Source organism: Stegodyphus dumicola, chromosome X2 (genome assembly GCF_044657685.1).
Source record: "Stegodyphus dumicola isolate Sdum_Otavi_A_Nest chromosome X2, ASM4465768v1".
NCBI classification, from domain to species: domain Eukaryota; kingdom Metazoa; phylum Arthropoda; class Arachnida; order Araneae; family Eresidae; genus Stegodyphus; species Stegodyphus dumicola.
In genome coordinates this window covers 74360302-74386121 of record NC_140781.1, presented here as the reverse complement: position 1 = coordinate 74386121, position 25820 = coordinate 74360302, and the positions used below count along the sequence as shown (strand labels likewise).

General features: G+C 34.7%; 1 protein-coding gene across 3 annotated transcripts in view; it reads right to left on the bottom strand.

The window, feature by feature from the left end:
- LOC118199219 (E3 ubiquitin-protein ligase SHPRH) overlaps positions 1–25820 on the bottom strand; it is a 248889-nt gene that overhangs the window by 67718 nt on the left and 155351 nt on the right. For all 3 annotated transcript variants that reach the window (XM_085809803.1, XM_085809804.1, XM_085809805.1), the window contains exons 16-17: positions 9464–9678; positions 4036–4106 (exon numbers count right to left, since the gene is read on the bottom strand). In XM_085809803.1, coding sequence (XP_085665929.1) covers positions 4036–4106; positions 9464–9678 — 286 coding nt within the window. The remainder of the gene's footprint in view (positions 1–4035; positions 4107–9463; positions 9679–25820) is intronic.

Below are 25820 nucleotides of genomic sequence, written 5' to 3'. Positions count from 1 at the left end.
CAGTTAGATGTGCAAAAAAGAAATGAATATGTAAAAAATAATAATTTATGCATCAACAATCTTTAAAACATGCACAAAGACTGTAAAAGTGTACATAAATATAAGCATTATGGGAACCTTATCACAGTGTACTATATATAGAAAATTTAAGACCAGACCACAAATGTTTTCTTTCTTCACCACCCAACACAATTTGTTCCTAAAATTTATGAAAGGTCAGATCTAAATACAGGTTGGTGTATTGAGAATACGGCAAAGCACACTAGGGCTATCTGCCTAAGGGGAGGGATGCCTTCGTGGAGGACTTTCTAAGGGAAACTGGCTCGTATACACGTTACACATGGGGAAAATCACGAAAACGCCCATGCAGCCACCCCGTTCGCGGGATTCGAACCTCGGACCGAACTACCAGTGTTCAGCAACTTTACCGCTCGGCCGCTGGTGGGCCCTCGGATCTAACTACAGATTCAAAAGAACGACCAAAATCTAATGTTGCCTATGCAAATGCTTTGAACGCTAAGGAGAATGATTTTCCTCTGTTCTGGAATCCTCTGTTCTATTTTTCTCTGTTAAAGTTCATAATGAAGAACATGAGTTAGTATAATACAGATGTTTGTTGAACAATGGAAGTTAAAGATTATTTATTATTAGAAAGTATGTGGAAAGATAGTTCAATTTCATGTTAAAGGCAAAGTAATGAGTAATGGAGGAGATTTGTTGTTTGAATAGTGTATTGAAAGTTTCCACTACTGCTTTAATAACAGACAGCATAAAGGACAATCACTACTTCTTTCATAATAGAAAATATAAATGACAACCCCCCTCTTTTGTCTTTATCTTAAAACATTAGTGATAATTTTAGTGATCTGGTTTTAGTTGCTCCATTATTTTATAAATCAAGCAAGAGTTGGCATTTTATTAGGTGTAAATGTGTTTTTAGCATTAATAGATGGAAACATAATAAAGTGGAATAGAAAGTTATCTTTTCCTGCGAGTTCAACACTAGGTTGGATTATTGCAGGAGCAACAGCTCTTCAGATGCCTTACAGTTAAGTTTCATTCTCTAAAGTTACAGTTATGATTAGCATGGAAGCAACTCAGTTAAGCTTCCTTTTCAAACTAAGAGAAAGTTTTTTGTTAACTCACAGGAAATGGCTTTTCAATTATTTTATTATGTAGAGAAAGAACATTCTTCAATGCCAGAAATTTATAATCAGTATAAAAAAATCTTATGCAAGAATATTTATTGTAATGTAATCAAATTCATCATTGGACTGTAAATTAGTTTTATTCTTCGTCATTTTATCTTATCTTAACCCTTTGATGCGTGCGATATTATTTTTATAATTTTTTTAACTAAAAACTCTAGAAATTGAATATTATGATCCTAGAGACAAATAATATATGAATTTAAAAAAATCTACTCTTGCCCATTGTTCTGTGGGTGGTGGTCGCACTATGAAACCACCGCGCGTCTAGGACTTTGAAACTTACTGATGTAATAGGAAAAAAAAAACTTAACCGTTTTCCGCACGTATTTCCAATAAATGACGAAATTTAAGGATTAAAAAAAAAATGAATGTAAGAATTGAATTATATATAATTTTTTACATTATTTTACAAAGTAAATCGTCAGAAAAAATTAAAAAATAAACATTTATGTAATTTTTCTATAGCAGTGAAAATGTAAGTACCTACATAATAAGGACATTTGGATAAATGGATTAAAAAACTCAATAAAATAAGGATAAAAAAAGAACTCAGTTTTTTTTTTTTTTTTTTTTTAATTTCAAAGAACTTTTTTTTTTCTTTTTGTGACAGTGTTCAAAGCATGTTTTGTCTCTTTGGTACATGCATCGACTCACATTGCACGTTTCGCACATACATCTTGTTCTATGAGGTTTCTTCCTTGTGCTACAAAATGTACACTGCCTGGATTTAAATTTCACTGGTATATGTCCAGCATTATTTAGTTTCTTTTCATCTGGCACATGAAATTTGTGGTTTTTTATGTTAATGGGGGGAGGGCTTGGTCTTTCTGGCTTTGTACGGATCGTTCGTTTCCCATTCATACTTATTTTATTCGTATTTCGTCCCAAAATATTCAGAAAATATTTTTAATTTAAATAAAACTTTTAAGCAATTTCTATTTTTAATTTTAACAAAGTATATTTACATTAAATTTAAACCACAGGAAATAATATATAAAATCACAATACTAGCTTGGGGAGCAAGTGTGTTGATGTCAGAGAAAAGTATTTGGAAAAGAAAGACCTTTTTTCTGGGCAGGTGCATATATTGTTTAGTAATAAAATAACTCTGTGGTTTCAAAGCCCTTTATCTATATCTGGGTAAAAATAAACATTAATATTTGAAAAGCAAGTGAATGCCATTGAGAAGCAAACGCCAGTGGTTTCAAAGCGCAACCACCAAGCCTCTAGAGGATTGTAAGCATTGTGACATAATGCTCTAGTGGCACAGTGGTGGCGCCCTGAAACCACATAGCAAATGCCATACATACAGAGGTTTTTTTTATGACCTGCAATGACTAACTTTTGAAATTTAAAGTTGTTTATATTAATAAAAGGAAGTTTTTTGTCTCAATGAAAACGAATTTTAAAAGGCATCCGATCTGAAGTATTAATACCTAAAACATATATGATTCTACAGTCATTTTGTGTTATTTAAATGTAAAAGATCAGTAATCAATTCATTTTCACTCAAAAATTTTGGAAAAAAAGTGGAGAAAAAAAATTCGGAAAATGATGGTTTCAGGGCGCGAACACCGTGCGTCAAAGGGTTAAATGAGTCAAGCTTAACAACAAAAATGAAAACAGTGTTTGATGCCAGTGCAAAATCATCAGGTGTTTCTTTAAATGACACTTTAAAGGCTGATCCAAGAACCCAAGATGTTCTGTTTAATATTCTTTTGAGACTTTGATTTCATAGTGTGGCAATAACAGCTTCAAAAACTGTATTGACAAGGTAAAATTGCCTAAACATTGGGGATTTCAAAAGAAATTCATTCTTGAAGAGATAATTTGAAGTAACGAGCAAGTTTTTCGGTTGAATACTGTTACATATGGAACTGTTTCTGTGCCATACTTAGTGACAACAGCATTGAAGCAATTAGCAATTGATGAAAGTGGGTGATGATTTCCTAAAACCACATATATAGTGCCAAGGGATTTTTATGTAGATGATGTGTTGGCAGATGCTGATAATGTTCAAGAGAGTTCTGAGCTAGCAATTGAAATGGATCCTGTGCTTAGAAAAGGCGAGTCTGAACTCGACAAATAGTCTAAAAATGAAACAACAGTGCTAGAAAGCCCAAGCATAAAGGGTCAAACTAATGATAAAAACCTTTACGATTGTAGAAAACTAAGCCATAAAAGTTCTTGGTCTGCAATAAGACCCTAATAAAGATGACCTTTTCTGTTATTCTGTGATGTTAAATTGTCCATATATTTAAACAAAACATATTACATTATCATCGATAGTAAAATTATTCGATCCTTTGGATTGGATAGCACCTTTCATAATACCAACGAAAAGTATTTTTTAAGAATTTTGGAAACTTGAACTTGACTGGGATGAACCAGTTCCAGATGAAACTGGGAAAAAGTGGATGACTAGATATAAAGAAAAATTCAATTCACATTCCTAAAAAAAAACTTAATAACATAGTAAGTATGCTATGCAAATATGGATTGGATTGGATTACTTGCTTCAAGCAAATAACAGTAAGGCATCTCTGCATATAGGAAGGAATGCCCCTGTGGATGATATTTTAAAGAAAACTGACTAGTACTTACACTGAACATGAAAAAAATCATGAAACTCTCAAGCAGCCAACTCATTCATCTGCCAGATATGCAAGCTGGAATAACAGTGCTTGTCAACTTTGGTCTCTCTACTCGGCTGACCAACAATGCCAATTTAAAAAATTTAAGACATACAACAAGAGAAAAATTTATGTTAAGATAATCTCTCATTAATAAGGTTATGATTAGTAGAGAAGAATATTTAGTAAACCTTAAATTCTTTCTTCATAGCTTCAAGCAATTTAAGTTCCTTCACACCATCTTCAATACGATGCTTGGCTTCTAAAATTTAAAAAATAAAAAATAAAAAATGTTTAAATTGATGAAAGCAAACAACAATTATATGAATCATATTACATGAGTAAAATGACATAAGTAAATTTCACTATAGTCACATCTTTAATATAACAAAGTTTAAATTGCAAAAACATATCAGTGCATAAAAATTGGCAAATTTAGCATATATATTTCCAATTCATCATTTCACTTATGGATTAATAAGAAAAACGTGTATATTACTGGAAGAAGTGCAAGAATAACAAACCAACTGCCATATGTTCTAGATGTAGAAAAGTTGCTTCTACAGATAAATGAGAAGCAGGTGATACTGTGACTGACATAGCAAGAAATTAAAAGCCTTGTACACAAACTTTGTAAGTAAATTGCCAGATATGCCGACAGAAAGCAAAAGGCCTCAGGCTGAGTAGGAATTAGTTTGATAATTTTAACAAAAGTGGCATTAATATTATGAAGCATGAATCAGGTGCGAGTTCTAATGATAAGACAGTTCAGGTTTTTGCAGTTGAGGTCCAGAAGCTCGTGGTTCCCCAGTATTACCTGACACAGCAAGTTTTTAATTGTGAAGAGTGGGTCATTTTTAGGAAAGAGATACAGGTCACTTCAAATATTAAAAAGCTTCACCCACTAAAGCACTCTTTTGGTAAAGCTTTCAGATGATCGAAGAAACAAATCTTGCTATCCAAGAATTCTTTCTTAACTATTTCCACATCATGAACAACCTCAATATCATCAATAAAACTTGTGGTAATTCTTAATTCTACTTGTTGAAAACTGTTAACTAATTGCAGTCTTAGACACAACTTGCTCGCGAATAGTGATCAAATTGCGTCTGGAGGATAATAAATAAGCTGGTGGAGAATTAATCACAAATTATAAAAAATTTCACTTACCTCACAATAATTATTGGAAATATTCACCACAAGCCTCCAGCCATGTCTGCAAATGTCTCTTCATGTTCTCTAAGTTGTACAAATTATGCCTCTCGCAAGTTGTGTCTGTGGAATGTTCTTGGTGAAGTCAGGAATAACAGTTTCCAATTCCGGGAGCGAGGATGGGGTTTTGTCGATAAACATCAGCTTTTGCATAACCTCAGTAGTTAAAATCTGGAGGGCTTAGGTTTGGAGAACGAGGCGGCTACAAACCCTTTGAAATGATTCGACCTTTGAAAATATGTTCCAATAAATTCATACACTTACAAGCTGTGTGCATGGTGGTGCCATTTTGTTGAAGCCAGGCATTGTTAATTTCATCCTCCATTAGTTCTTCCATGAGCTTGTAGATATCTTGACAATAATGATAAGAATTGATTGTTTCTCTGATGAATATTGAGCCTACTATTCTTCTGGATATTGCAAACCACATGCCGAGTTTTGAGTTAAAAAGTGCAGTTTCATGAAGTATGTGTGTATTTTTACTTGATCATCAATGCAAGTTCTGTGCATGGATGTAACCTCATAAATGGAACAATGCCTCATCAGTAAAAAAAAATAGTTCAATATATCAACAGAATGGTTCGAAAAGAACTGTTGAAAGCATCAACAAAACTGACTTCGTTTTCCAGTGTCACTGGTGAATGATCATTAAAGAACTTTATCTGGGATAAGACCAAGTTTCTTTCGAAGAGCCTATGTGCCATTGCAACACCAATGTTTTCCTGCTGTGGCAATTTTTGCATGGACTTACTGAGGTTATGTAGTATTGCAACTGATATGTCTAGCAGTTTATCTTCAATGAGTATTGATGGTCTCCCACTTCACAGATAATCACTTACTGATCCGGTTTCCCTAAATCTCTGACACTGTTTCAATTAGGCACAAGCGTACTGCTCTTTCATTCTCTGTGTATACTGGCCATGATCATGGAACACATATTCAATGAGGAATATTCGCTTTTCCAAAGTCCTGACAACAGATGGAAAATATTAAACTTGGGTTAACTTGTTCAGATGCAAGGATGCGCAACAATGTGCTATACACACTGTCCTTCTTAAGGACAGCAAGCAGATTGATGCAGGCAAAGCAACTGCAATGTAACCAAATGTGTAAAACATTATAACCAACTTTTACATTAAACATTATCTCGAATCGCATCATTTGGCAAAATATCTCACTGTATAATCACGCCCATTTGTAATTGTGCAGGTGCATAGTTACTTTCTAAAAGCATTATTATTTCGAAACTCAAATAAAAATGTTTACTTATTACACAACTTCAATGGAATAAATCAGTAAACTAGAATAGAGATTCTCGCATATAATTTCAAAAAATACTTCATATGATAACCAATATTAATTATTCATTAATGAATAAGCATATGCAGAAAAAGATGCTTTTAATACAGCCTTTAACAGCTTGTTTGTTAATTCTTGGACTAGCCTGGAGTTTCATTAAGAAAGCCCATATCTCCAAACACAGCCACGAAAATGATGTATTTTTTTTTATTTTAATGATAAAATTCCCTTAGTACTTTATCCCCAATTTTGCATAGCTTAGATACATTGGTGTGCAAAAATTAAGGACGAGATGGTTTTTTTTCAATATAACTTTGTACAAATGCTTTCCAAATCAACACATTTAATACCGTAAGATCCCCAATATGTAAGAACATGAGTAATGTAAGCAACACTCACTTAAAGAGAAATCAGAGTTATAAAAAGAAGCTTTATTGAAAAAGTAGCATGGAGCGCAATGCGACTGAAGGCCGAAACATCCCTGTGATGGGTGTCCAGCAAGAAACATCCGGTCTTTAATAGGGGATATGATCTCCCCTGACTGCTAGGCAGGTTTCACAGCGTCTGCCCATGCTGAGAATGAGGGTGTCAATGAGTTGTTGAGGCATTGCTGCCCATTCGTCTTGCAGCACCAATCGAAGCTCCGGAATTGTTACTGGTGGTAAGGTACGAGCTGCCAAGCGTCTGCCTAGAAAATCCCATACATGCTCGATGGGATTGAGATCCGGAGATCGTGCCGGCCAATCCATACGTTCAATATCCTCACTCTCTAAGAGCTGTTCGGCAGCTACTGTGCGATGGCATGGTGCATTGTCGTCTATGAAAAGGAACTGCGGACCCATAGCGCCCATACCTCTAAAAAGACGCCCATATGGAAGAAGAATCTCGTTACCATAACGGGTCCCGTTGACTGAACCTGTGTCGAAGATGTGAAGGTCTGTACGACTACCAAGCATGATGCCTCCCCAAACAAGAACACCGCCACCTCCATACCTGTCCCTTTCAATGATGTTCGAGGGATGATTGTGGCTTCCCCGCTCTCTCCAGATGAGTATGCGATGAGAATCGCTACTCAGACTGAATCTGCTCTCATCTGTAAAGAATACTCGCCCCCATTCATTGTCTCTCCATTTCCGGTGTTCAAAGCACCATAAGAGAACGCCTTCTCCGATGGGCAGGCGTTAGAGGTACACACCATACAGGGCGTCATGCAAACAGATCACCACCATGCAGTCTTCTGACCATGGTAAAACGCGATAACGGTCGTCCAGTCGCCTGTGTTGTGTGTCTAGCGATTTCTCCTGCTGTCTGCCGCCTGTTTCTTCTGGCCTGTAAGGCAATATACCGGTTATCTGCGGGTGTGGTTCCTCGTGCACGACCACTACTAAACCCCCGGATAGCTGTTCCTGCAGTTTGAAATTGTCTCCAAAGTCGTGAAACGATGCTGTGAGCAATTCCGAACTCTGCAGTCACACTTGTCACACTGCGGCCTTCCTCCAACTTCTCAATGATTCGACCTCGGGTAAAAGCATCCAGATGTCATCTAACAGATTGATTATTCGCCATTTCTCGCTGAGGCAGCAACTCGGTGTGATTTTAACTGCTATACGGCGTGCAATCTCTTTGCCAGAAATACTGATCTTACACCGACAACATGCTTTATACTACTCAGACACTCCCCCATTACGTCTACCTGCATATTTGCGAATGTGCTACCGTACATCACCTTACTTAATCTCCTGATTGGTCTTTCTGTCTGCTCTGCCTCTTTGTTCAGCTGATATGCTAATTTTTTGACTTCGTCCTTAATTTTTGCACACCAGTGTATGTTGCCTTATACACGTATATATACTTTCTTTAAGACATCCCCAAAAACTATTCTAGGCCCTTGCCAGTCAGAGAGTCGTAGCATTTAGTAATTGAATGTGAAGTCTTCCTCCACATTATTTGCAAAATTAAGCTCTTACCATAAATATGCATTCTAGAAAATTGCTTAGAACTGAAATCAAACAGAATTATGTAATTGCACATGTTTCCTTTATTCTGTTTGACTTTTTCCCTAGCAAACAATTTATAATTTGTTTTAAAATGTCATCTTTTTGGAGGCCAACAGTGGTAAAGTCACTGTGAAACCCTGGTAGTTCAACCTCAGCCCTATTACCTGCAATTGAACAGTTTGCTTCCATGGGGTTGCTCCTTAAAACTCACGTATATACTGGCCTATTTCTCTTTGACAGATTTTTACAAAAGCAGACTACCTTAGTACACTTTATTATAATTAAACAACAATCTCAGCATACTGGCATCTAACATAAAATAATTTTATTATTTGAAACAAAAATTATTACTGCTTTTATTAATCACATTACATACTTCAGACTACCAAATCTGGAATTAACTGATTACATTAGTGTTTTATTTTCACTGGCAATGTTGAATAAAACTATAAATTTATTCAAAAGAAGATAATTTTTTTAACTTATTATATAAATGTACTATACATATATTCAAGGATTTATTACTGACTACTGGCAGCAAGAAGTACACGCTCTAACATGAATGAGAGCAACAAGTGTTTGGGAGAAATCAGGAAATTCTAAAAACATGAATCATCTACATAGGACTGATGAATCAAGAAAAAAAATATTTCTTGACCACAACTTCCAGGTTAACTATTTTTTAACAAAACTTTTACATAAAGCAAAATTAGGTACGCACATTCTACATTTTATTTTGTAATTAATAGTACATTAATTGATATCATCTATAAACCACTCATGTGTCAGAAAAATTTTCTTACATGCCATACATTTTGTTATCAATTATTTAAAATAGGGTTGGCAATCTTTAAATGAGTGTACTCTACGTTTTTTCAATACAGACAACAACATGATCTGCCAATGCATAGAAAAAGTATAAAATTATAATGAGAAGCTTATAGTCAACAAATTGGTCAGCCCTGGTACAGAATATAAAGAAATAGATACTGATGCACAATGCAACATGTATAAATGCTCTTAAAAGCATCCAACAGATACTAAAACATCTTCCAGCAAAATCTTTAAATAATTTTCACTTCAATAAGTACATTCATTGAATATGATATACCTTTGAAAGGGCGGCAATAACTCATGAAGAATTTTAAAATTAGTTCAAATTCACTGTCAGCATGATTTCCTTGACGAAGTGTTTTGAAGGAAACACTTGATTCCAGTTCTGCTATTGTTTCACTTCTCCTGCTTCTGCTGCTACTAGCTTCTTCAACACGATAAAGTTTGCTTTCGTATTGCTTCAGAACTGTGTCAGCTTGACATAATAAACATCTATGCAATAAAGTAATTTCCTAATTAAAACCTCATATTACGAGTACAAGTAAAATTATACTATTCATTGCACGAAATAAAAAATGAATGAATAAAATTCTAGTCAATTAAACTTAACTAAAATTTGGTGTTAATTGAAATAAAAATAACTTCTTACATTGTTACAGTTTTACAGATAAACACATATTTTATGATGAATTAATTATCATAGGATATTTTTTTGCAGCAAAATTACTGATCTCTGAAATCTACTCAATACATGAGTTTTAAGTGTTAATATTCCTTGATGAATTATGCTAGTTAAAAATTTAGTATTATTTAAACATCTAACATCAAAGTTGCAAAACTACTGAAAACTAGCAATTAACAATATATTATATAAAAAAATAGTTCAAGTAAATTTTCTTACTGAGAGAAAATGCATCTCTGCACAGTGTCAATCCAAGCAGTGAAATTGAACATTAATTTGGAAGAGATTTTCTGAAATTGGAAAATTACTGATTTCTGGATTACAGTTGATGCTCATTATTACCTTTCATACCCTAATAACAAGTGGCTGCTATAACGGAAATGGATTTAGTTTTCACTTTTCAAAGGTTTTTGGCATTAGTTATTGAAATGGTACAATCACTTTTATGAATAATCATTACAACAACTGCCAACTACAGAAATTTATGGTCAGATTTCTTACACACTCAGCTTACAGTAGATGCCATGTTGCAGAAAAAATCCAAAGGAAGATATCACGTTGTTCACAATTAAACAGAAGCAGAAATACAGTAAAACTTCTCTAAGATAACCAGTCATAGTTCCACATGATACTGTCTTTTAAGGAGGTGCTCATATAATAGAGGTGATGCTCAATATCAAAGCTTTACTAGTCACATTCAGAGATGGTCAGCTTGAAAAAGGTTCACTGTGATCCAATACAAGGATAAAAATAAAATATGACACAAATAATTGCTTAAAAATATTTTAGATATATTTACTTCTACCTTCAAAAGAAAAATATTGCTTCCATGAATTATCCAAAACGCTCCTCCTTCCCATTTAATTTAGATAAAATAGGATTCTACAACAACAAAATAGTTTTCATACATGACTGAAAAGAGAATCCTTTATACTTTTCCAAAAGGATATCAATAAAAAAAATCTATTTTGAAAATGCATATATGTCTACAGAAGTGAGATAATGCCAATTTTCTACTCATTAATCATTTTTGTTTCACTTTTATTTTGGGCTACTTTTTCTTATTTGAATACTATACTGGCCCCACTAGTTTATTTTTAAACTGTTTAAATCTTTTATTTATAGTTCAATCACATACTGATTTATTAAACAATAAGTTAACACCTTGCAGACCATGAGGTAAAACATCTACTTTCAGATGTAGAAATAAATACTGAAACATATTTTTAAAAAAGAGAGAGAGAAAGAGAGAAATACACGGAAATGATTTAAAACTAAAATGACATTTGCAATATTCAAAATAATATTACTACAATAAAAAAATGAAAAAGCATGGGATTATAAATGCCATATCCAAATTCAGTAATGTCACGTATTAAAAAAAAAAAAATTCTCACCCATAGTGGCTGACACAGATCTTGGACAGAAATTGTTCAATATGTTGATCTTGCCAAAAACGTACAATTCTTATTTATGTTACAGTGAAAAATGATGTCATATAGCCCTACTGTACGAGCAGGTGCAGCTGTGGGCAAAGTGCTTGAATTTGATATTAGTCACTCGATGCCCACTGCTGCAAAATTTTCAATATTCCCACTCTTCATTTCTGTGTTTGGTTACTATGATGTGTGAGTGATTTATGTATTGGTTTTCCAAGGCATCAACATTGTCCTAATCCCATCGCAATGCCGGAGTTCCAATATGAAAGACAAAAGATTCTGACAAATCTCCAATACAGAGGACTGGCCAACAATCACCTTATACACCTAAAAATAGCATTCAGCCACTTTGCCGAGTCAAGAGTTCCCCTTTCTACTGCTTTTCCCTTATGGGCCACAAAAATGGTCCTACTAATGCAAGTGAACAAACAGCATTTTTATGGTGAAAATATAACACACACAAAATTAATTACTTCTTGCCTTAAATGAATATAAGTAACAAAAATCATAACACCTAACTCAGAAAGCTTGATATATTAAATTTTGAAATTTGTAAAATTTATTTTAACTAAAGCTCATCAGAAGTCACTAATAGGAAGTTAATTAAAGCTGAAAATTTAAAAAGGGGGTGGTCAAAACGATCAGAAAGCTTTAGCAATAATTGCTCTCAGCATAGAACCATTTAAAGTTTCACAAAGAAAAAAAAATGTAAAGCTTTAGATGAAGCTTTGATGAAATTCCATAAAATATATCAACCAAAATACCTTACGAGACTTAAACAATTAATTTTTAACAAAATTATTAGCTAATAAAATGATGCAAGAATATTTAGCAAATTTCCATGAAACTATGTATAAACATCTGAAAACTCTTAGCGATTCTGTACATGGCAGACAAACCAAGAAATTTCATATTTCAGAGCTTTCAGATTACAACAGAAATCTCATGATTAACTGCTTGGGTAAAATATATTAAAAGTTACTAAAAGTAAAAAAGCATTAATTTAAAGTGAAAAAAATATACCCAATTCAGGATGCCTTATTTACTAAATCTGACAACAATCTAAAGATAAACACTATGAAGAACACTAAGCTTTAGATGTTACAAGAAGGCAAAAGGCATATTTAAGTACATAAGGCATTAAAATACATGAAAAATAAAAACATTGATACAGAAAAATATATGATACAACATGAAATTTCTTCTCTGAAAACTGTGAAAACAATTCAAGAACTAGGAACACAAAAACCCTGCACTGATTTTGCAATTACCTCACACACAGGTGATGATAAAAGAATTCACATCAGTAACTCAAAGTTCAGTTGGTAAATGTAGAATACATTGATACTGAAAGTAAAGGAAATAGTTGAAATTCATGCAAATGTTAATTCAACGTCAAGAAGAATAATTCTAAACAACACATTCGTGGAATGCCTCCCATCCTTGCCAAAAGATGGGTCTGTCATTGCCTTCTGGCTGAGGCCACACCCATCAGAACCACAGACAGTTTGCCATAGCAGAGAAGATGTTTCAGAAGGAACCAGATGGCAAGTTGTGTGCAGACAGCCTCAACTGATTGACTAATATCTATACCAGGAGTTAAATATTACAGACTTTAAATGCATCAGTTATGATTACATTTCCTCCTTCCACATAGCAAATGTTTTTAACACACATTGCACATAAATAGAAATAAATATATGCATGTCTACAAGCTGAGTTTCTACCTTAAACTTCTGATAAGATACTTTAGAAAAAGGTTGGGGGACTGTGGAAGATTAGCGTGCCCAAAGATATACAGCTACATGAGAAATTTTATTTTGTGATTAATAGTTTTGTTATACTTTACATGCATCAGTTTTGAATGAATCTTAACTGATACTTGCAGGCATCAGTTACAATTGTGTCAACTTATTCCATGTACCGAATGTCTTCAACACCCATTGTACATAAATAGAAATAAATATGTGCATGTCTACAAGCACTCTTCCTTACTATTCTGAGAAGACAATCACAAAAAATGTTGGGAGCCTCACTGGGATTAGGATGCCCAAAGATATACAGCTACATGGAGTTTTGATGTGTTTAAAAAAGACAGCGACTCTGTCATCAACTTTAATTAATATAATGGTAGAAGATATATTAGAAAAATTAAAGCAGGCTCAGTTACAAAAGGAATCTGAAATAGGAATTGCAAAAATACAATGTGTGAGAATGTCAGAAAATGACTGCTTAGGGATTAACTTAAGCAATTAATCAAAAGTATTAAAACCTTGATTATCCCCATTGCAGTGAGACTGGAAGTGTTGAATTTGTTAAGTGAATTGAGAGGGCATTCTGAAACTGAAACGTTCCAGACAAGTTAAAATCAGAGGTATTGATTTAACATATAAGGGGGAAAGGCACAGAATATTTTTAATTTTGTCAGTGAAGAAGAGTTAAAGGATTATGATAAAGTAAAAGCTTTAATGTTAAAGAGTTTCAACCAACTCCCTATAGGTTCAGCACAAATTAAGAGGCATTTCAATAATATCATAGAAGCAGTCTTGGCAAATTTTGCTCATTCAATAAACTGTGAAAATCAAATTGACATTAAAGCAACGTGGCTTCATGTGAAGGCCTACTTACAATGAGGATTACCCTGCCAAAATGTTTAGACGCATTAAGAAGTAGCAGTAAATCTGCAAATCACGTCTTGGCGTCATCCTTGTCTCCAAAAAGATTTATGACCTTACTCCCACATCTGAGAATTTTCTGCACTTCATTTAAGCAGGTGTGGGGAAGTGGGATAATTGCATAATGCTGTTTCCTGTTTAATTAGTGGTTACAAACTGTAGAAAAATCTCTCTGGTTCTCCATTAAAAAACATATTATATTATCAGATGATGTATACATTTTGTTGTCACTCATCTTGTATTTCCCACTTCGTGTTGCCTTTTCTAATTAACTTGTTATTGAGTTGGTGGAATTGGCAAAGGGAAAACAGAGAGATCAGAATTTCATCCATGTTTACGTTGCTTTTAGTTCCACGTACATGATGCCAATAAGATTTCTTTATATTGAAAGATCTTCTTCAGTCATAATTAAGTGATGTCCGGTGACAGGACAGAGTTTTTGTTCTGCAACTGAAGAATTCAGAATTTGAAATTATAAAAGTATACAGGTACGAATGATTTAAATTACTACTTATAAGTATACGATACTCTGTTTATGATGATAAAAGTGATTTAAGTTTAAGAAAGTATAATCACTTTAATTTCTTCAGTATAAACAGAAATTAAGAATTTATTATGAATCATTTTAAGTGTACATATAAATATGGATGCTCTGAAAATAAAACGAAAGTTGTTAAGAGCTTCATTTATGGCTACGGTGAATAGGTTGAAGCAATGTTTGGCTACGAAAGTAGATGCCAAGCATGCCAAAAAGCTGTGCGCATTGAACGCTCAGTTACGAGATAAATTTTTACATTTAGATGAGATTCAGAATAACATTTCGTCATTACTTTTAGAAAATACTGAGGCTGCTGCTGAATATGAAGCCAATTTTGAGGATAAAGATAATTAGTTTGAGCTTAAATCAAAGATTGAAACGCTATTAAGTAAAGATTCTGGATCTTTTTTGGAAAGGTCTGCAGAGCATGATGTGGTAAAATTAAAATTGGCTAAATTAAAATTTAAAATGTTTTCGCATGATCCCAAAGAATTTTTAACATTTTGGAATATTTTTTCAAAAATACAAGACACACTAATACTCACAGAAACTGACTGCTATAGACAAAATCCAGTATTTATACCAGTCTATGGTGCCTGATTCGAGAGCTGCTAGATTAATATCCAATTTCCCAATAATACCTGAAAATTATCCAAAGGCCATCCAACAGCTGAAATTAAAATACGACTATACAAAATTAAGAGCATTGGAAAGTTTAGGGTGCACAAAAGAAAAATTTGCTTTACAGCCATTGGGGGAGTCATGTTTGTCAGAAAATGTTCTGCAAGCATGAGAAAGGAGTAGAATTTCAGAAAATATCCATGAAACTACAAGTCAGAGATGCCAGGAAAAACTGATGCGATTTTTATGCCATGAAGTCGAATCAGAAAAGATATGATTAGCTCATGAAGGATTTGGTAAAGATAGGGGAAATGGTGCTATTCGAAAAGAGCCACGAAGATGAACCCACTGTGGATGCGTTAATTTCAAGCACAACTGGAGCAAAATTTAGTTGTATTTTCTGCGACTGCCCTCATCTAAGTAAAGACTGTCAAAAATTATCTGCGATGAGTTATGGGGGCAGAAAAATCACAAGTTATAAGGAAAGGATGCTGTATCGTTTGCCTTAAGTCTGAACACATGGCAAGAAAGGGTCAGAGAGTAATGCAAGATGTTTCATTTGTCAATGGACACATTGCATATTCCTTCGCCCAGATTTTAGCGAGGAAAAATTTTCGTCTAAGAACAGAATGGCCGATAATGAGCAGAAATCTACAGAAACATTGCTAACAAATCTTCCCTCTAAACATGATATATATCTTAAAACCATTATGATCAGACTATGAAATGGAGACAAGGAAGTCTGTGTTCAAGCATTGTTGGACGATGGATCACAGTGATACTATATCAAAAAGAATTTAGCAGCAGACTTAACCCGTTCTCCCTCTGGAAGAGAAATATTTTTTCAAGGAGTGTTTGGCAGAGGAATTTCTCCTGCTTCTGAGCATAAGAGATACATGGTAAATGTAGAAAACTTAAATCGCAAGTATTCGACCCTATTGTCTCTTCTTGGGAAACCAAGGATTTGCTCAGCCCTGCCAAGCATCCATAAGAGAAAAATGCTTTCTGAGCTTGCTTCTCGAGGAATAAAACTAACTTTTGGAAGAGGTTCATTACCTATACGAGTTCTTCTGGGAGCTGATATAATTGGAAGCATTTTGGCTTGAAAAATAGAGGTATTACCTTCAGGAGTATCTGCAGTTGAGACCTTACTGGGTTGGACAATTTTAGGACCAGGAAAGAAAAAAACAAGTTGTTAACCTTGTCACATTAAGCTTGCAAAATGTTGGACTTCTATGATAATGTCATAATGGGAGTCAGAAGGCATTATGGAAGCTGTTCCAATGGATCAACTTGCCAAGGAAGTCCGTTACCTCCCTCACAGACCCGACATTAAGTCATCAAGCAATACCACAAAGGTTCGCCCAGTTTTCGAAGCTTCATTCAAGAAACCAGGATTTGCCTCCTTCGATGAATGCTTAAGTATGGAACCAAGTCTTACACATAAAATACCAACTCTACTGTTGAGATTCCATTCTGGTACCACAGGTGTAATTGCAGATGTGAAGCAGACATTTCTACAGGTATGTTTGGTAACCAAAGATAGAGATGTCTTAAGATTTTTATGATGGGAAAATGCTGAATGCACAAAAATAAGAATTTATCATTATTGTCGAGTAGTCTTCAGCATTTCCTCAGCCCTTTTTGTTAATGAGAAATCTAGATTGAGAAAAATTCCAGACAGACAGCCTCACGAACACAATTGGTCATTTAACCTTTTCGCCACGGCTCACCTTTGTTTAAGACACTCGTGTGGGACGGAAGAGAATCGAAGGCAGTCACCGTACAGGACGGAGGTTTTGCATCGCTAAGCCTAATTTTATAAAAAAAAAATCAAAAAAAAAAAAAGTTTCGCTTCTAGCATCGTAATTTTTGGTATCATTTTAGATTATTACTTCAGCTCTTACATATGTTAAAATTAGCACATAATAACGTTTTTTCTTTATTTTACATGAAAATATACTTAAAAAATGCTTATTTTGCAAAATAATTTTCAGAAGTGCTATTCAAATAATTCCAAAATTTTAATTGATAAAATCCATCAATAAAGTTTAAAATTAATAAAACAACACAATGAAGACTATTTACAGTAAGAAGTAACAAAATTTAAAATGAAGACTGGTAAATCTCGAAGTACAGAGAAATATCACTTTCTAACTCTTTAGAAAATGAATCATCACTCTCATCAGCATTAATAAATGGTTCATTGACCATACGAGGGTATTCTTCCTCTGATAAATAGCGCCTTCCCGCCGTAATAGACTGGAGGTGAGGCTTTCCGAAATAAAAAGAGAAGAAACGGAAATATAACTGAAGGCAATGCCAAATGTAACAATACTCCACATACTAACCCTAAAAGACTGTACACAGTAAAGGAAAAAATAGAATAAAAAAAGGAATTGGATATAAATCAGACATGCCAATGTTTTCATTAGAACGCAGCGATTTAAAGAGCTCACCTCTGTTTACGCTTTCCCTCCCCCCCACCCTCGTAAGAGCTAATGAGTAAAATACTAAAGTCAAGCAGAATATATCAAACTCAAGGTCAGAAACCTAAAACTGTGTTCATTTCAAAAGTAATGGACATAGGATGCCATCTAGCGGCCTTCAGAAAAACGTTCCAGCTTAAAATGCGTATACGCATCACCCGTCCTCTGAATGCAATCTCTCGCGATGCGTGGATGGGACGCCCGTCCTGAAAGGGTTAAGAGAAGGATTCTACGTGGACAATTTAGTTACGAGTGTTAATGACGCTAAAGAATTGGAACAACTGAAATCGCAGTCCATAGAAATAATAAGAAGGCAAATTTGAAATGCGCTGTTTTGCTCAGGGTTGCCACTCAACCAGGAGAATGAAATTCCCTGACTTTTCCATGTGTGCTTCAAGAAAATTCCAGTCTATCCCCATAATGCACGTTCGCTGTGCTAAGAGGTAAATTACAGTACAAAGTCCGTAATCCAGACGTCCATTATCTGGAATGATCTATAATCCGGACCTCAAAGCCACAAACTTACGCATGTACATAAAGCGTTTATGCATGCATGTTTAATGCGTGCGTCTGCTACGCACACACGTAAAGCATTTACCCATGTGTGCTTCCAATAGAAAGTGACAGAGAGGTTATCGAAAGTGAAAAAATTTCGATTGACAAGTTACTCGGTATTCTCAACACAGCAATTACAGGACTTGAACAGTGGAACTTTGTAACTGAAAAAGAAATTAGGTCTGTATATAGAACTAAAGAGAAAGTATTAGCACAAAAAACGAAGCAACTTAAACAACTTACATTGAAAGAAATGTTTAATAAGGTAAACAAATCAATATTAAGCTTTTTTTTTCTGTAAATTTTCATACCCTTTAGATCATAATTGCCCTTTATTTCATAAATTACGGTTTCATATTTTTAATTGTATATTTTCTGCATGCCATCTTACCAGATTTAAATCAAGGATATATTATCCGGAAAAACCCCTAATTCAGAATCGCCTAAGTCCCACCGAGTCCAGATTACTGATTTTGTACTGTAATTATGGTATTACTTGTGTTGTGTAGCAAATTCACTTAATTATTCACTAAATCCCAGGTGACATTTATTCTTAATTATTCTTGGTATAATTCGTTTGATAATTTTGTTTACTTTTCCACTTAAGAAGCTTAATAAAATTTAAAATATATACATTGGATAACAATTGTATGTTTTATTTAATTGTTACTCATGATCATCGCCAGTTCAATACGAGGTTAATCCGGTCCTTATAAATTACAATGCAATGCTAAATAGTTAGCTTAGATTTTAGACAAATTTAATTTGTGTGAGGTGTCTTCTTAAAAGGTACCTTAACACTTGAAAACACAAATATAAAATTACAATGCAATGCTAAATAGCTTAGATTTTAGGTAAATTTAATTTGTGTGAGGTGTCTTCTTAAAAGGCACCTTAACACTTGAAAACACAAATATAATTATAATAGGAGTTGTTTTCTCCACTGAAGATTGAGATTAAAATCTGGCCAATCTGGAATAAAATAAGGCTTTTTTTGCAGACATTCTGCAGCTAAACGAAAGAAAGAAATCTATTTAATAATATTTTTTTAATAAATTGAGGTATTTTATATTTATTTCACAGCATACATAAGGAAAAAATATGTGCATTAAATTTCATGATGGTACGTCATTATACTGCTAGAATTAATTTCAGGATTACACCAGAGAAAATTTCCTGAAATTTGGAAATATTATTTACTAATAATAAATAAATTTAACATTAAATCATTAATATTAGAATAATCAACGATATTTTAGCGAATATAGTTATATTACATACCGTATATACCCGCGTATAAGTCGAGATATTTTGGACCAAAAAAAAAAAAGACTTCAAAGTGGGGGGGTCGACTTATACACGGGGCCATAAAAAATTAAAAGAATCGGAAGTTCAAAAATTTCTTTATATAATGCAGTTGTTTTCTTCCCGCACTCAAATTGGACGACTTATCAAATAAGTCACTTACTTGAAGTAATTTCATGACTTAAATTATGTGACGAACTAATCACAGAGTTTCATACTTTAACTAGAGTAAGTTTCGATAACCCCTAGATGTCTGCCTCAATAAGCCCTTCAAAGTAAATGTAAGAAAATATTGGGCAGAGTGGATTAGTTCCGGTCGACAACCATTTACAAAGGGAGGCAACATTAAAAAGCCTGATATTACATTAATTGCTCAGTGGGTTAAAGATGCTTGGAACGAAATACCCTCTGAAATGATTATAAAATCATTTAAAAAATATTGTATTAGCAACGAACTAGACGGCACGGAAGATGATGCTATCTTTGAAAGTGAAAATGACGACGAAGGCTCTAGTAGTGATTGTAACAATACAGAGTTCGAGACTGAAAATATGTATGATGACGAGCCAATGACGACAGAAGAGTTCTATGAAATGTTTTGCGAATCTGACCATGAATCGGACTTTGAAGGATTTTGATTTTGTTTATTTACCAAGGTATTTTTTATCGTATATTTACTTTTTCTTCTCAGATGATTTTGAATAAATGTAGTACATAAAAAAATTTTTTCAAAGTTTCTCGATCGATTTCGGAAGTGGGGAGGGGGTCGACTTATACGCGGGTTTCTTATTTTCTACGAATTTTTTATGTCGAAGTGGGGGGGGTCGACTTATACGCGAGTATATAGTTAGCCTGGATGACTGATTACTATTTTTTTATTTTACTGCAAAATGACAAATAAAGTATTTATTAAAAAGAAAAAAAAAAAAAAGTTTAAAAAGATTTTGCGGTAAAATCCAAGTATACGGCAAGCCTTGGCACGATTTTGACCAGTTTACTGCTCATCATCATGTCGCCAAATCTCGTGTATACTGTACATGGAGGTTATTCTAACCAAAGAACGTCTATGTAAAGAAGAAAAGGTTACATACATATAATGCTATTACGCTGCTAGAAAGCGGAGGGAAAATTTGCCAATTGATGTGGCGACAGAACCTGGCGGCCAGAATTTCCCTCTACGCGATGTGAACAAGAAATTGAGAAACACGTGTTAAGAAGAAACGTTCTTTGACAAAAAAGAAAACTACAAAAATCCGTTTTTGAATTATTGCGAAAAATCCAAGAAGAAACGTTTTATCAAAGAACGTTTCTTGTCGAATTTTTTGCAATAATTTAAAAACGTATTCTCATAGTTCCCCCCTTCAAAATAACTAATCCATGAATTAATTTACTTGTCCCAAAAAATATTTTCTTTTCCTTTAGAGTTTAAAGAAATTTTAAACAATATTCATGAACTCTTGATAATGTGACCTTTGAACTTCGACACCGGTTTCGAGCTTTGGCGAAAGATATATCGCGCATGCACAGCTGTTTCCCTCTATGATGGAACGGAGCCATGTCTGTTACAGAGAGGTTTTACTTCTTTACAATACATATTCTTTGATTCTAACCTCTATAGTACCGTATACTAGGATTAAACACATTTTGTTTTACACGAGAATAAGTACTTTCTTTAGTTCAACATGCACTGCACATGCGATTATCTCGATTCTTTGTTTTTGAAGTTGAAAGAAATTTGCTTTGCCTTTCTAAAAGACAAACAAATTGGAGCTGCTCAAATGACACTCATGCGACACACAGTTCGGCAAAAAAGTGATCTCTTCCGACGTCGACACAAATCTCGCTTTTTTTGGCGGAATCGTTGTACGAAATTCCCCGACTTTTCCCCGAATTTTTTGGTCAATTTTCGAATCCCCTGACTTTTTCCGGTTTTCCGGGTAGCGTGGCAACCTTGTTTGCTTCTAAGGAAGATCAATATGTGAACGGTACTTGATCTGATTTGGAAAGTAGTCAGCGACGAACTTTCTTGCAATTTACCATAAATTTTAATTGCACCCAAGCTAAACCAGCTAGAAAAAGGATACTGTGATATGTGATTAACAGTGTTTGTGACCCGATTGGCTTTACTACTCCAGCGTTATTGCTATCAAAGTTACTTATGCAAGAAGCTTAGAGAGGAAAAATAGGCTGGGATGAAGTATTGTTTGCAGTACCTAAATGTACCTACCTCAAAGACTGTTTACTGAAAATTATGATGATTTCACACTGCACATCTTCATAAATGCTTCTGCCTATGCTTACTCTACTTGTGCCTTTCTACGAAGTGAACACAAAGGTCAAGTGACAGTCAAACTCAAAGCAGCCAAAGCTCGACTTGCTAAAATGAAAAAATTCCACAATTCCATGACTTGAATTTGTGGGAGCAGCTATAGATGCTCGGTTAGGAGAAACTGCACATTCTATTCTACGAACTGCTTCTAAAACCTACTTTTGGACCGATTCAATGGTAGTTTTAAGTTAGACTAAGAAAAAAGAGCCATGCAACACATTCGTTGGCAATCGAGTAAAGGAGATCAGAGATTTGACAAATTTAGATGACTGGAGACCATATACCTGGAGAGGTCAGCCCTGCCGATCTAGCTATGTGGTGCTGTGATTGGTCGGACTTCCTGAAAAGCCCATACTTGCCAACCTATGAGACTCAATTATTAATCAGTTTTAATTCAGACACTTGTATGCATTTCTTATTCATTGCTTCTCTTGTATGTATGTTTAAAAAAAGAAAAAGAGGGATGGTGGTGGTTCACAATTAATACTAGACTGTTGATTTTATATTAAAATATATTGTTCAAAAAATGTATCTCAAACTATCATTAATTTATTATTACAATTTTTAATACTTGCCAACCTATGACACTCAAAAATCAGGAGATTTCTCACAATGTTAAAAAGACTTTTTAAATGATAAAAATATAGTTTTTAATAATGAATTATCTTTAAATAGTAACTAATTCTTAAATGCAAGCAACACAAAAATAACTTACACATAAAAAAACATTTTCAGGGTTCGTAGCCATATTTTAGTTAAAAAAATAAGCACCTATAAGCACTTTTCAAGCATATTTTAAGAAAAAATAAGCACCTGTCTAATTACATTATACTGCATAACCTTAAAAGAAAAATTAGACTTGTAATTTAAAATATGAGAAATTCAGTATTTATTAAGAGAGAATGAGCATTACTCATCCATGGAAAACAATAAGATTCTTTTTTTAAAATTTTAAGTAACAGTTCAATTTACAGAACTAGTTTACAGTGAGAGGAAAAAAACTATGCAGAACTAAATTATATTATAAGATTTAATGATGAAATTTCAGTTCAAAACAGAGAAAATAAATAATAATAACCCATATTTATTACACGAAATCAGAAGACGGCAAATTGCTTCATGTAGTCATCCTTTAACAGTAAAAGCTTAACTAACCGGCATACTTGGAAATTGCAAAATATCTGAAATTCCGGATAGTGGAGTGTAACTGGTAAAATTGGAAGGGGGGTAGATTGTAGCTGTTCTTTAGATTTTTCAGCTAAATAATGCTTTTGACATTTCAATATGTGCATCATATAAAATAGCCCAATGGAACTGAAAAATAATCCACTTAGCAGGCATAGTAAAACTCTTTTATCTCTGCAAAATATCGCAAATGTTATTACGCAATATGTGTGCCTTAATTCTTCCGCACGGGGTACTGCACAATCAGAATCAACAGCTGCTGGTACTCGAATAAATAATTAAATAAAAGAAAACGCCCCTTTGCTTCGTCCGGTTTTCACCATCATGCGCCCATGTGGCATATTTATCATTGAGCAAGACACGTCACGCTCCGCGCGATATCCCTGCAATACTCATATTGATCGATTGAGAAAGAGACTTACCAATCTGGGGGGTTTTATATTCTAATTTTGAACAGACTGCGTTAAATTTCCGGAATAGAATCATTCTTCGCTTGGGTTGGTAGACCACAGAACTATCAGCCCTATTCAATTATTCCTGTTTGCTTTGCTGTGAACTATATTTATATTACATATAACAGTTTCAATAGTCGAGATTTTGCGGAGAAAGGGGAGAAACCCCCAACTCCGTACTGTATAATGCATTGCCAAAAAAAAAAAAAAAAAGAAAGAAAGAAAGACTATTCGATTACTTTAAGTATGCCATTCTGAACATTCTTTTTTACAAAACTAATCTGTGTTAAAATACATCCATTTTTTGAAGTTTATCTATACTTCAGTTACTGCAAATATATTATTATAAATATTCATACATATGCTCATAATATAAGCCAATCATAATAAACGCGAATATGAACGACCAAGCGGAACGAGAATGTAAATTATTAAAATCTTGATAGAAATTCAAACGTGTGTAGTATCGGGTGGGAGCAAAAGAATATGGAATGCATTGGAATTTCCTACCGCTTTCGCAATTCTTTGACCAATATGACGACGTGCACCTGTCTATACTCGCGCGCACCAAAGGCAAAGAATATACAGGGTGTTTCACAGATCATAGGGCAAACTTGGAGGGGTGGTGGAGCGTACTAAAACGTCCATTTCTTATAGGAATGTAGGGTCTAAAGTGACAGGTTAAGGCAGGAACACATAAAAAAACAACACGAGAGAGAAATGCGTTTATGAACAAAATCAATCTACGAGGGCCATCCAGGAAGTAGATTACGTTTCCGTCTGTGTCTGCTAGGGGCGGGGCTAGCGCGGCCATCTTGGGGTCAGAGCGTTGCGCAGCTCAGTCTGCATCTAGCCGTGCTAGTGAGAGGTTCGTGCTGTGCTCCGTTCAGATACTGTGACGGTTTGAAATGTCTGCGTTAATTGAAAATCCCGCGAGCTGCGAGGTGCGCTCAGTAATAAGGTTTCTGACTGCAAAAAACTGTAAACCGATAGAAATCTATCGGCAACTTCGTGAAGTGTATGGGGACAACATTATCACTGAAGGTGGAGTGCGTCAGTGGGTCATAAGATTTCAAAATGGCCGAACCAATGTTCACGACGAAGATCGAAGTGGGAGACCCAGCATAGTGACCGCCGAACTTCTCGAAAAATTCGATGCTAAAGTCCGTGAAAATCAAAATTTCACAATAACGGAACTTTCTTTGAGTTTTCCACAAATTTCGTGAAGTTTGTTGCACGAAATCATCAGCGAAAAGCTTGGTTACCACAAGTTTTGTGCAAGATGGATTCCAAAAATCTTGACAGAGGACCACAAAAATCAGCGAATGGCTGCAGCGTTGAACTTTTTGGACGCTTACCATAAGGATGGTGACTCTTTACTCGATCGCATCGTTACTGGTGACGAAACATGGGTGAAACATGTGAACTGTGAAACGAAATTGCAATCAATGCAGTGGGGGCACACAAGTTCTCCCCAAAAACCCAAGAAATGCATGCAAACAATGTCGGCAAGGAAGATGATGGCGACTGTTTTTTGGGACAGAAAAGGTGTAATTTTGGTGGAGTTCCTAGAAAGAGGCACTACAATAAACTCTCAAAGGTATTGCCAAACTCTCCAAAAACTCAGAAGAGCAATTCAAAACAAGCGCAGAGGAATGTTGAGCTCTAAGATCTTGTTGATTCACGACAGCGCCCGGCCCCACACGGCAAATGTCACTCGTAAAGTTCTTGAATCTTTTAAGTGGGAGTTGTTTCCTCATCCGCCGTACAGTCCCGACCTGGCACCGAGCGACTTCCACCTATTCCCAGCAATGAAGAAGTGGCTGGCTATGCAGCGTTTTGATGACGACGTACAGCTGCAAGAAGAGGTAACGAAGTGGTTGAAGGCGCAGGCGGCCGAATTTTTCGACGAAGGAATTTCCAAGCTTGTACATCGCTACGATAAATGCCTTAATTTGTATGGTGACTATGTAGAAAAGTAGTATTTGAGTGTGGCTTTCATCTGTATATAATAAAATTTGTTTCCTATACTTTGTTTATTTTTTTATTCCAAAACGTAATCTACTTTCTGGATAGCCTTCGTATATTGTTCATACAAAAACATTGCTGAATACATAGACGTTCTTTGCTAAAGGTTATGTTAATGCAGAGAAAGGGGCGAAAAGCTATTTCAGGGAGTATGATTCACCATCTGATGTTCCATATACAGAAGAAAAGTTGTTTATTCAGTTTCGGCTTTGGCACGGTGGAAAAAAGTGCATTCGTTAAAAAAAAAAAGCACTAAAAGCAAAAAATAAGCACTAAAAACAAAAAAAATAAGCGCTTTAGAGAAAAAGTAAGCACCTATAAGGGCTTTTATATTTT